Raw genomic sequence first — 13,437 nt, 5'->3', positions numbered from 1 at the left:
CCTTGGTCACTGGGGAGGAATCCTCTTCAGCTCAGCACTGCTGGGACTGGGGAGCAATGTGTCCCTGCTGGGCTCCCAAGCCTGGGAAGGACATGGACAGAGGGGAACAAATGCAGTGAAGGGCCATGAACACAAGGGAGGGAACAGCTGACATACATGGAGAGTCTGGGAGATCTGGGTTGGTTTTGCGTGGAGAAGAAAATGTTGAGGGGGATCTGGCACTGAGTTGAAATACCTGAGAGTCTGTAAGTTCCATTCTTGAGGACATTCAAGGACAAGGCTGTGAGCACCTCCTGCCCCTGTCCCCATCACGCAGCTCAGCCCCACACAGCTGCTCACTCAGTCCCCCTCACTGTCATGGGGGAAAGGAACAAAAGGGCGGAGTAAGAAAATGTGTGTTTTGACAGAAAGAGAGTTGAGAAATCATGGCAAAACCAACACACAAAAACCAAACAACATCTAGAATTAATTCCTGACATCCCACTGGCACAGTGGAGCCACAGTGCTGGTTCCTCTTCTGCTCCCCTTTGCTTATGCCCATTCTACTCTCCAGAAAGAACAGCATCAGGTCTGATGACCACACAGAGCCTTTATGAGGGAGCTTGGCAGCCTCTAACTGCGTCTGCAGCCTTACAGAACAAAATCACAACCGGAGTTCTGATAGAACACACGCCACAGAAACAAGAAAGACCACAAATACAGAAAACAAACCCATGCAGAATAGCTCTCCCCATTCCTCTGTCTGCCTCCCGTTTCCCCAGCCCAAATTTCCTTTGTATCATTTGCCGGTTTCCCTGGTTCCTTTTCAGCTTTGAAATTGCAGCCTGAAGAGGACACAGGGTTGTCCTCAACACTCCTGTGGCACAAGTTATTTCTGGAAGTCCTCAGTGACAAAAGCTGTGAATGTCAAGAGCTAACTGCAATACTCTCCTGCTTAGAAGAAAGAGCAGTGACTGAGACTGGGAGCTCTGACCTCAGGGCTGGTTTTTCCTCATCATCCAACTCCAGGCAGCTCTTCCCAGCTCAGAATACTCCATAACAAGGGAAAATTGGTAGATGATTTAACATTCAATGAAACCAGAGACCGAACTATGTCCAGTAGTGGAATCAGTCTGAATTCCAGAGAAATTCCAGCCTCTGCATGGGGCCTGACTTTCAAAAAATGAACTTCCCTGCACTACTGTCCACTAGTCCGCACCACCTGCATGACACCAGGGTGTAAGGATCCAGCACAGGACAAGCGCTCAGGGATCATGTGAGCAAGAATCACTGGTCACATCTGACCTGCATTTCTCTGCAGCAGGATTTGCCATGGACTAAGTGACAGCACAGTTGTGTGCTTAGCTAAAGTATAAAAGACTAAATTCCTTTCCTGACTGTATGCTCAGAATCCTTGTGTCCCTGCTCAGGTGAAAAACAACTGACATGACAAACTGGGGAGTCAGGATGTGTCCCCAGTAGCCGAGCGTGGCTTCAGGAGTGTGGAGGAGAGAGGAGCCATCGCCTCCCTCAGCTGCGGGCAGCATTTTGCCCACGGCAGCCCCGGATGCCAGTGACGTTCTGTGGAACACAGAGGGCGAATTTCTGGGCGCGTTGCCCGCGGGTCCCTTCGGCAGAAGGCGCTGTCCCAGCGCTCAGCGCTGCTTTGCGTGCGCGGCCCGGGCGCGGCCGGCGCTGCCTGTCCCGCCCTGGGGGGCCGCGGCCCCGGGGCCCGGGCCGGGTGTGTCGGGGCGGGCAGAGGCGCCGGCGCTGCCCCGGCCGGGCGGGGCCGGGCGGGAGCGGCCCGAGCGCGGCTCCGCTCGGCTCCTGTGCGGCTGCCGCGGCGCCCGCAGCGATGGTGGCCGGGCCGGGGCCGGGGCTGCTGGCCTTGGCCTTGGCCTTGTGGCCGGCAGGTGAGAGCCGGGCGGGGAGGGCAGCGAGCCCGGCCGGGGGAACGAGGGACAGAGACAGCGACAGGGACAAGAACAAAAACAGGAACAGGGACAAGGGCAGAGACTGGGGAAAGGACAGGAGCAGAGGCAGGGCAGGGAAGACGGGCAAAGGCCGGGGCAGACCCAGGGACAGGGGCTGTGGGCTGGTGGATGTGGCTGTGCCGGGCCGGGGGCACCGGGACACCGGGACAGCGCCCTCGGTCCGCGGGCGTTCCAGGCCCGATCCCTGCGCTCTCCCTCCGCAGGGCTCTGGGCACGGCCGAGGCTGCAGGAGGCCGGCGGAGGGCAGCGAGCGCCCGGGGACTCCGTCACCCTCTCCTGCCGCGGATCCGGATTCACCTTCGAAAATCGTACCATTCGGTGGTACCGTCAGGCGCCCGGAGGCAGCCCAGAGTGGGTGTCCCATATCAGCGGCCCCAGGGGTACTACAAAGAAGCACGGGGTAGCAGTGATGGGCCGCGCCGCGATTTCCCGGGACAATTCCCGATCCGAGGCTTATCTCTCTTTGCGGCCTCTGCAAGCTCAGGACTCTGCTCGGTATTTCTGTGCCGTTCCACGGGGACAGGAAATGCAGATGAGCTTTAACACAAACCTCCCGTGCGAGAGGGTGCCTTAGATGCCGGGAAGGTGAGAGTTGCCAGGGGCTGGAGCCAATGGGTCTCAAGGCTGTTTCCAAGAAGTCAGGTGCCATCGCTGTGCACCACAGGTATTCCTGGCCTGTACTGCACACTGCAGGGCTTCTGATTTATTGCCAATTCGAATTAGAGTAAAATTGTGAGCAATTAGAAAATGCCTTGCTCCCACTTTATCCCTGTTTGCTGCCAGGCTCATTCTCAAAGCTGTAACCCCAACCAGCCTCTGCTTCTCTACGCTAAACATGTCCAGCTCTGTCTCTCTTTTAAACTTGGAGAGATGCTCCACATCAACAGTTGAAAAACAAAGAAAACCGAGTCTGCAGTACAGGAGAAATAAGGACATTCTGCCCTACTTCTCCAGCAATAGTGAGGTTTTTAGCCATTTCTAGGAAAAACGGTCTTTCTCTCACAGAATGATTGAAGACAAAGGCTATCACTCCAAATGTCCCATTTCCTCCTTTCTGTGAGCTTTACTTCTGAGAACCAAGTATCACAGAATGGAATGCTCCTTTGTTCAGTTGGCGAAAGTGATGCTGCTGTGTCCCATCCCTGCTTAGTGCCCAACCCAGGGCACTCACTGGCAAGACAGCAGGAGGAACAAAACCGGCCTCTGAGCCAGCTTTAAAGTGCTTCTGGGCTGTTCCTAAGAAATCAGGTGCCACGCAGCACCAGTGATCCTGACCTTTCATCAAGAGCTCCTTTCCCAGCACTGAAACTTTCCTTCTCCTGAGTCCCAATTGCAATGTTCTACGCTGCAGAGGAGGTTGAAAGTTTTTCTGTCATGCAGTCAGCCTGGTGACTGCCTGGCTCCAGTCTCACTCAGCCTTCCCTGGTCCCCTTCTTAAGGGGAACATGCAAAGCACCTGCAGAGTCCTGGGCTGCCTTTGCTGCTGGGCAGGGGTCCAGGAGGGCTTAGAGAGGAAGAGGCAGCTGGAGAAGTGTCATCACTGGGGAGCCAGGAGGGTGCAGGGCCAGAGTGCAGGGAGGAGGGTGAGGAGCACTTTGGATAAGGGGAGCCCTGGCCAAGCCAAGCTGATATCCGGGAGTGTCCCATGTGAAAGCAGCAGCCCAGCAGAGCCAGGGCCAGGGGAAGGACAAGCTGACAGCCCCCCTGGTCACCTCCAAAGTGCCAGCAACAGCCTGTGAGACTGCCAGAGAGAAAGGCCAGTGCTGGCCCCTCAGAATCACGTCACCTTTAGCCCAACACAGCATTTCCTGCCCAACAAATGGCTTGTTCCTGCACCACGCAGGGTGAGAGACAGCCAGGAGGGCAGCAAGAGCTTCAAGCTGTGCTCCTGGTGCCCCACCTCTCCCCCTGAGTGTTGTCACAGGCAGAGGGAGGGACCAGCGGGGCCTGGGCCTGAGAGCAGTGCCAGAGGCCCAGGCAGGGCAGGTGTGGGCAGAGCTGTTGTGCAGGCGCAGAGAAGCTGCAGAGAGGCCACTGAGAGCGGGCCTGGCCATGTGGAGTGCCCTGTGCGTGGGCTTCTTGCCCATTGTAGGTAAGTGCAGGCAAGGGCTGCTGGCCCCAGGAGCTGAGCGTGGGCCTGGGCTCTGCAGGGCTCTGGGCAGCCGTGCTGAGCGCTTGCAGCCGCAGCTGTGCCCCGGCTCCAGCTGCCCAGCCATGCCTGTGGAGCACGGGGAGAGCAGCCCTGCTCCTCTGGTGCCTCTGAGCTGGGCACCTCCGTGCCAGCTGCCTGCTCTGCAGCCTGGGCACACGCAGGGCACCTCCCTGCTGCACTCAGATCTCGGGGCCCAGCGCTTGGCCCTGGCACTGGACACTGCTCCTGGGGCACTGCGGCCCCTCTGGCACAGAGCAGCTGGGCCATGGCAGCACAGGGCACAGCCCCACTGCCTGTGACAGCCCTTTGGCTTTGCTCTGCTCACCCACAGCAGCTTCAGGGACAGGACAGTGGGTGCCTCACCGTCCTGTCTTGGCAAGGACAAAGGGATTTATTGCCCCATTGTGTGAATCCTTCCTGCTTCTTTGGGGAAATGCTGAAAAAGCTTCCTGACAGACTGGGAAAAGGAAGGAGGGAAATGTGGTGTCTCCTTCCTTGTGAGCCTTGCAGCTCTGCCCATCTGTGTCAGCTGGCTTCCAAGAGGAGGATTTTGTCCTCCCACAGGACCAGTGCCACTCCAAAGCACCACAGGCATTGCCCTGACCTTTAATGAATCTTGGAGTGACTGTGGCTCGTTCTTGCTCTCTGCAGCAGTCACTGGCCAGGTGGCCTTGGATCAGCGCCCCAGGGAAGTGACCGTACGAGAGGGAGATGAATTCACCTTTCAGTGCAGCATGAAGGGAGGCTCTATGAGCAACTACTTCATGTACTGGTACCGTCAGGGCCCACGGGGCTCTCTGGAATGGATTAACAGGGATGATGGCACCTATGGAGATGGTTTCCAAGATCGCTTTGTGGGATCTGTGCAGAGCTCCAAGAACAGCTTCACACTGCAGATCCTGGTAGCAACCCCAGGCGATGCAGCAACGTATTACTGTGGAGCAAGAATCACCCTGGAGCAGCTCTGCAGCAGAGTGAACCAAAAACCAACAGATATGGAAGACAGATCTCTCAGCATTTCTTTCTGGCAGCTGCTGCCCAGGGCTGTTGTCAGGCAATGGCAGGTGCAGGAAATGTCGCTTGGGCTGGGTGGCACTAAAAGGCAGTGGAGGGAGGGCTGCTGGAAGGGCTGGTGCCATTGATCGTGCAGGAGGATCTGTGCTGGGAACTGCAGAGGCTGAAGTTTGGGGAAATGCAGGTTTAGTGCATGTTGCCAGGGCTCCTGTCCAACACAGCCTCATTTCTCCTCTGTGCCTTTACTTGGTTTCCAGCCCTTTTTCCTCCGGGACAGTCAGCATGGTTTGAGACCTGGGGATTTGGCTTAGCCACACTGATAGCTGTCGACAGTGAGACAAAGGGTTTTGCTGGGTGAGGAGTGAGTGGATGTTTTGCATTCTTCATTCAGTTGAGCTCCCAGCACTGACTTCCCTGGAAATATTCTGCACAAATCCTTTCATTATGGCCTAGAGAAAGGCTCAGTGACATGGATTTTTCAAGGGTGCATATTCCTCCTCCTGGCCTCTCATCCAGGGATGTGGGAAATGAAATTCCTGAAGGCTGATCTGGCTGTTGAAGCCTGAGGCGAATAAAGCATTCAGGGCCTCAGCCCTGTCCCATATCCTCTGTCACCTGGTCCCCATCCCATTCAGCACTGGGCCCATGTTTTCCCAGCGTTGTTTGTCCGTGCAGCCTCCTGGCCTGTTGTCCTGTCTCCTTGCTCACTGGGGAGGAATCCTCTTCAGCTCAGCACTGCTGGGACTGAGGACCAGTGTGTCCCCTGCTGGGCTCCCTATCCAGGGAAGAACATGGACAGAGGGGAACAAATGCAATGAAGGGCCATGAACACAAGGGAGGGAACAGCTGACATACATGGAGAGCCTGGGAGATCTGTGTGCATTTAGTATAGATGAGAAATTGCTGGCAGGGAAATTTGTCACACAAGTCCCTTGCAGTCCTCCAGTACTGTCCTTTGGTCTGTGCAAGGGAGAAACACACTGGGAGCGGCTGCTCCTGTGGAATTGTAAAGGGAGCCCCATCTCCATCTCTCCCGCCTGCCCACCCACCATTAGACACATGCAGGGTCGGCCGAGCTTCCGCCACAGCCCCCCCTGCTGGCGCGGGGGAATGATCGTACCCGCCCTGCCCGGCCAGGAGCCAGCAGCGCCCCTGCTGGCTGTGCCCGGAACGGCACCAAAGGGGAAAGCATCTGCGGCCGAGAGAGGCCGGGCCTGAGTGTCCGGTTCTGTTTGTTGCTGCTGCTGTTGTTTGCTTGGAGTGTTATACATACACATATTAGTAAAAAACTTTTATTCCTCTTCCCACATCTTTTCTTGAAAGCCCATTTATTTCAAAGTTATATTAATATGGAGAGAAGGGGGTCCTATTCTCCATTCCAAGAGAGGTTCCCGCCTTCCTTGGCAGACATCTGTCTTTCAAAGTAGGACAGCCACAATTACTTATGTTAGGCAGCACAGTCAGCATGGAACAGCCGCAGACACGCTCAGAGTACATTTATTTCAGTGTCCTTAACACTGAGGGAATCCCTGAGCATCAGCCAGGCAGAGGCAAGGAGAGACACTGGCATGTAAACTTGGTTCATGTTAGAGGATCCCTGGATGCAGTTCACCCTGGGCTGTCAAGGGTAATTCCCAGCTGGAAGGTCACTTCAGCAATTTATGACCCTCCTGCGTATTCTGTTTTTAATCCGTTCCTCCCATCACCCCCAGAGTAGGCGTGCTACATCCTAGAACTCTGTTCATACTACCACTAGTACCTACAAGGAGAGAACTAGGGGGATTAGACTGCATTGTAAGAAATGCTCTGAAAGAACACCAGAGGTACTGATTGTTTTTCTGCTTTCTATCCACCTAAACTCCACCACACCCTTCATAGGTGTCACATAATACCCACGTTCTCATTTACAACTCAACCTCTCTGATATTATTTGAGATCCCTCCTTGAAAGCCATATGGTGTTTCTTTATGTGGTGCATTTGGTCTCAAACCCCTGAAGATGTCATGTGACTGGTTGTATAATCCAATATTCTGTGTAGTGGAACAGAGATAGTTTTTGTTATGAAATATATCACTGTGCTTTGGGCTATGGTTACCACAATGATATAAACAGCATAGGGACCTGTACAAAAACAAAAAGAGGGAAAGAAGGTGACAAATGTTGGGAAATAAAGGAGACGGGTGACTCTAAGGATTAAGAAGAGAAGAACAACATTCTTCCTACATTTCCTTGTATCCTGGATACATAAAAGAGCTGATGAAGGTTATAAAAGGTGGAAGAAAGGGAGAAATTGGAAGTTCTATACTCAATCAAGCTTTCTGAAATCACCGAACAATTCCATTAACATTTTTTCCCTTTCCAGTTTTGCAAGTAAATGTACCTCTGGAACCTCTCATGGACTTTCACCCAGTAGAACTAATGGCTTTTCATCACCTGTTTACTTTTGAACATCATGAGAAAAGAATGAGTTATTGGAATAAGCCTTAGCAGTGTGTGGATTGAAAAGCTTATATTTGGACCAGGGACGACTCTCACAGTTGAACCAAGTAAGTGACATTTCTTTATTCCTAAAACTCCGTTTAAAATTTAATGTGGGGGAGAACAAGGGAATTTAAAGGTTTGGGTTCACTGGAAGGATTTTCAGCTGCAATCCTTTGAATGCACTCGCTCTCCAGCCAGGCTTTCAAGCCAAACCCTCAGCTTGGATCTGCTCGGGAAGGTTTCCCAGGAACATCTGGGCTGACTCTGCACAGCACCATTATTCCATGATCCCCAAACACCAGCAGGGCACTGCTTAGCCTGTGATAACTTATTCCCACTTTGGGCAGCATTCTGGCCCCAAATTCGCTGCCCAGTGTCCAATTCTCCAGCGGGCTTGCACTGACTGACTTGGAGCAGGAATGCAGAGCTCAGTGAGGAGCTCCCAGCATGAGGAGTTTTGAGACAGATCTGTAACTCCTGGTTGGAGAAGTTCTGGTTTGACACTGGCACCACCGCACTGACAGTGTCCCCAGGTAAGGCATTCCGCTGCCCTGGGGACAGAGCAGGAAGGAGGTGAAATAGCCGTGGGCTTAACTTCTCACAAGTGCCTCATATCCAAGAGCTCCTGGAATGAAAGACAATTGGCTGCCAGGTTGTGTGGGTTCTGAAAAGGCCAATGTGGGGAGTAGGGATTATAAGCAGCATTACTTATTTCTATATTTGTTTGGAGTTCTGCAGTGAACAATAAAGGTGCAGGTCACCCCAAGCTTTTCGAGGGAAATGTGAATGTTGGGGTGGCAGAGGGGTTTTTGATATTGATCTCTGTGGTCCTGAAGTATCAGGTGCATCCCTCAGGAATTGCTGTTTTGCTTTCAGAGGTCTGCATGTCTTTAAAGCGCGGCAAGAATGTCCCATATTATTTTACATCCCTAAAACCTCCTGCTCTCCTTCCAGAAAGACGTGGGACTGCTTTGGGTGCTGCCTAATATCTCTCCATGTCTGTAGGATATGATGCACTGGAATAAATGTGTATTTGGGAACAATCTCACTGCACTTCCAATTCCAAAGGGACAAAGCAATGCAAATTTACCATTCTGCAGAAAGACCTCTTCTTTCCTTGCTGTTCAATGTTTTTCTTTTTCTAGCTAATGACAGGATACTTTCAGAGCTGCACAGAAAGTCTGGAATTATGTTTGGTAGTAAAATAGATTGAACCTAAAGTATCAAAGTCCCTTTTGAGTCTACTGAAATACCTATTGTGTTGAAGTGAAAGTTTCCAGGATTTCAGCAACCTCCCCCTTTTGTTCAAATAAATTTGAACATAAACATAAAAGATTAATCCCTTCCAGAAGCAAGCAGTGGTAGGAATTCATGGCTGTAGTATCAGGGAATGCAAACTAGTGGGACTCAGGTGAGTCTTCTGGGGTCAGATAAAACAAATCTTCTGCTCTCTGAACTACAGTTGCACTGTGTGCATTATTGCTTGCTGAAGATCCTGCCCAGGGAGCTATTGCAGAGAAGCAGCCTGGTTGTGTTCTGGCTGTTTGCAAAGCCCGAAAAGCCCTTCTCAGAGAAGGTGTTCTCAGAGAACACAGAACTCACAGCACTGAAAGGCTCTCCCCAATGCTTTGTACAACACCTGGGAAGGAAGTGTTGGATTTCTGGTGGGTGTCTGGTGGCTGGAGGTGTGCACAGTGTATAGTTCTGCCTGTTTGATCAGGAGAGCTGACCCATGAAGTTGTGGCAGAGCACAATTTGGCTTTCACCTCAGTTCCTCAGCAGTGGCACAGGGCTGATGGGGAAAGGGTGTAAAATCAGAGCTCCTTGATCAAATTTCTATCAGTACCCTGGGATGAACAAAATGTTAGGGCTGAGGGATCTCTTGACCCACCTGCAAGGTAGAGGCCACGCAAAATGAAAAGCCTCATGCACCTCTTTTTAGCCAAGAGACCCCTCAGGATGCTCCTGTCAAAGCAGACACGTCAATCTTTGTGGATGTGTCAGACAGGTTTTCATAGCTGAGCCCTTTCTGGCAAGGAAGGCTGCTGGAGGATTCCTTTCAGTTCCATGGTTTTACTCTAATTCAAATTGCTAATCTGAGTTAAATCCTGTCATAGGTTTTTGAGATCACTCTTGATTCTCCACCTGTGACCTGGCCTAGAGAAAAGGATACTTTCTCTTATAAACAAGTCATGGCACCTCATTGATTTGTGGGCAATGAAATTCTTTTGACACCAATAGATTTTTTGTGAGACAGCTGGTGGCGAGTTTCAGCAATCTTCTTTTGTTACTCGTACCTTAATCACAAGGAATAATGACATAAAGGCAGTAAATGAGAATGTTCAAATTAGTCACAGATGGAGTACATGTCAATTTTTGGTCACTCAGCACCCAGGCAAGCCTGCAGTAAAATCAATCCTGTCCAACCCTGGCTCTTCTTTTCAGACATTTCAAACACTTCTGACCCCCAAGTCATTGTGATGAAATCAAAGAAACTGGAAGGAGTTGGCAGCTCTGGGAAAGCAGCTTGTTTGGCAAGGAACTCCACTACAAAGAACATCAGATTGGAGATGCCCTCTCAGGAGGTGGTCTATGAACAGAGCCCATCCATTTTGACGTCACAGGGGTTGTACAATGCAATTAAAGTGGTCAAGGTGACAAGAGACACAGAGGTGACCTGCATGGCCAAATTTGACGACCTCACGATAACAGCAGAGCCAGGTACAGTTTGGTGGCACAGCTGTCACTTATTTCTGGAGACAGTGGCCTGTGGGGCTTGGTGTTCTCCTTCTGGACAGCACTGCCCTGGGCAGCCAGCAGAAATCAGAAAGACATTTGGGATTTCAGCAGGGAGAGCTGAAAGATGTTTCAAAGCATTTAAAAGAAATGGTTCTTCAACTGTTTAAATATTTTGAGATACTTTTCTGGGGAGAAGTACAAAGACACAATCTATTTCTTTAAATTGGGAATTTCCTAATGATGGAATATTCAAGCCTATAGCAGGAAACCTCCTGCATCACAATCTGGAACATCCCTTTGAACAGCAACACAAAGTTAAAGGAGGGGTGTGTTGTGGGGTTTTTTAATTAAATGAATTGTTATATTTGGTGAGATAGCTTTTTTAGTCCTGAAGGTCATTCAAATAGTAAAACAAAACAATGCAGGAATTCTACTGTCTCCTGCAACTGCATGGAGCACTTGTCTCCTCATATTAATGTCAGAATTACTCCTGACCTGCTGAAGCCCAGTCAGTACGTTCCTCTGATTTTCTATGAGAAATGCCATCTAAACATTTTTTATATCCTGTATAAATGGTGTATATAGTTTAAATTGCCTTTTCTTTGTCGTATTACAGAAGAGGATGCTGACGAACCAATAACAGGATTTGGGGAAAAAAACAGAACCAGAACAGAGTCAGGGGCCAGTGAGAGGGTTTGCAACAGCACAAACACCTCAGCACAAGGTGAGTTACCCAAACAGGATGTGAAGTTACATTGCTCTCTGGGGGATAAAGGCATGGAAATGTATTTTCTCCAGGGCAGAGTACTCAGAACACAACACATTCAGCACACACAGGCTGCTGTTCCAAGGTTGCTGTTCCAAGGTTGCTCTTCCAAGGTTGCTCCCCTTTTGTTGCCATGTTCTCTCTCAGCTGTTCCTTTGTTGTTCTTCCTTTCCCTGAAACTGTCACCTGTGGATTTTCCACTTTCTGCCAAGATCACAGCACCAAAACCCAGACCATGATGTCTCCCCTCTTTTCTGGTCACGGAGCAGATGCTGGAGGGCAGAGAGTGAACATGCTGTCCATGGCTGTGCTGGGTTTGAGAGTCCTGCTGGCAAAGAGCATCGCCTTCAATGCCCTCATGAGCATCAAGTTGTTTCTTTTCTGAGGTAAGGGAGCTCACAGCTCTCAAACACTGGTTCAGAGGCCCAATTTCATTAAATGTACTTTAAACCTCCCTTTGCTCTTCCAGACATGGGGAATGAACCCAAGAAGAGCAGGAAAGAACGTGAACCCGCAGCACAAGGGGGCTGAACAAGCAGGGCCAGAGCTGCTGACAGAGACCAGCCAGGACACAAGGCAGCACCTTCCCCTGAAGACATGCAACACTCTGCACTCCTGCCTGGCCAGCTGATTTACACTCAAGAGTTTTAAGTGCTTTTGCTGTTTCCTCTCCTCTGAACACTGAGGAGAGTGGATTTATCCTCATCCTCCTGCTAAGCAGATCCCTCCACTCTTCTGGCATTTGCACACCAGTGTCCAGCCTGCTTCAGTAGCTTTGAAAACTCCAGTGCTCACTGCAGATAGATGGCCTTTGAAAAGCACCTTTCCCAGGCATGTTGTGTTACTGCCTGTGGAACTGGAGTAGCACTGCTGAGGGAATTCCAGCCCTGGAACTGCCATTTTTAGCTTAGGGTTTTAGATAATTTCAATATCTAAAAGTGTGTATTGCAGATAAGAAGAGCTGTGTAGAATCTGAAGTGATTTCATTCAACTAGATAATGTTCATTTCTTGATTAAGCCTGAATTTCTTCTACTAAATTTATTGCATGTGCATTTTAGGTTCCTGTAATAGGGACAAAAATAAAGTTGTGCGAGCACAAAATGCTGTGGGTTTTCTGTGCTTTTTCTTCTGGGAGTAGGATGGAACTTGCTGAAACCTAACTACCCTAAAAGCCCACTGGGATCGAAACAGAGCTTTGATATTGCAGATTTCCTGTTGGCTGAATTTGTCTTTTGCCGACTTTGTGCAGGGAAGTGTCTCTGGCATATTTTGAAGCCTCAGTGAGGAGAGTCCTTGCTGAAGGCACGAGGGAGGAAAATGCTCCTGCCAGCAGAGAAGAAACCCTACTGTTGTTTTGCATTCAGGGACAGGAGGAAGGGGCCACGAGAAAATCATTTGGGGTGGTTTGATGGAGTGATAGTTTCCATAGCAACTTGGCTCTTGCCTAACAGAGCCCAGCCCACACCTTCCCCAGCTCATGCCCCTCTCACAGGCTACAGGCAGGATGCTGTGGTCACCATTTCTGACTCAGTCACACCAGGCAGCATTAACCCTCCCCTGCTTTTGAAAACACAAGGTAACCACATCCTGAAGGGGAGAGAAGGCTTTGCTGCCCCTGCCTGAGCTCCTGCAGCCCTCGAGAGAGCCTCTGCACAGGCCACAGCAAGGGCTGCTGCACTGAGCTTGCTCAGGTCACACCCTCAAGCCTGGAGTGCTGAAAAGTCCTTTGAAAAGAAACTTCAGCTCCTTTTTGTAGTGAGAGTCCTATGTATTGGATAAGTGGGTCCTAGCTATTCTAAATGAGTCACAGCTGCGAAGTTCTTAGTTGGGCAGCAGCTGTGGCTCGTAAAGATAACTGGGATAAAACGGGTGGGCTGAGAGCCCTGCAGGAGTCCCTGTGAAGCCATGAGGAGCTGTGCTGCAGAGAAGTGCTGTGTGGTAGAAAAACAGCTAGTAGGTATGGACTTTAAGACTATAATAACTGCAGTATGGGACTCTGGAAATATGAAATACAATAAGATAACAACAATTGATGACCCTGACATGATGGAGGTATGCAGCCTTAGAGCTGTAGCAGCCTGAAGAGCTGTTGAAGATAGGTGTAGCCGCCTGAGAGCTGTGGAATTTAAGCAGAAGAACATAGCTATTGAATCAAGGAGCTGTGGCAGCCAGGAGCTGCGAGAAATGGCCTTTGAGCAAGAAGCTGTGTGTGTTGTACATGACCTTTGAGTCATGGGGGAATGTGTATATTGTACTTGTGTGGTGTACGAGGCCATTGAATCTTGGGATAAAACATGTATTGTAAGGAAAT

At 50.6% G+C, this 13,437-nt stretch overlaps 1 protein-coding gene and 1 gene segment (V, D, J or C); both read left to right on the top strand.

Annotated features, from left to right (window-relative positions):
* Positions 1–13,437, top strand: part of LOC128940156 (M1-specific T cell receptor alpha chain-like) — a 272,849-nt gene that overhangs the window by 78,460 nt on the left and 180,952 nt on the right. The gene's annotated exons all lie outside the window — the stretch shown is intronic.
* On the top strand, positions 7,592–11,510 carry LOC128940159 (T cell receptor delta constant-like). The segment is given in 4 exon segments: positions 7,592–7,685; positions 10,066–10,351; positions 11,022–11,083; positions 11,392–11,510. Coding segments are annotated over 4 exon segments (561 nt in total).

The sequence above is a fragment of the Melozone crissalis genome, unplaced genomic scaffold, assembly GCF_028551555.1.
Source record: "Melozone crissalis strain CALT ecotype California unplaced genomic scaffold, PUWL_Pcris_2 ptg000032l_1, whole genome shotgun sequence".
In the NCBI taxonomy this organism is placed as follows: Eukaryota; Metazoa; Chordata; class Aves; order Passeriformes; family Passerellidae; genus Melozone; species Melozone crissalis.
Note: the sequence above shows the minus strand (reverse complement) of the source record. Positions and strands in the feature narration are given on the sequence as shown.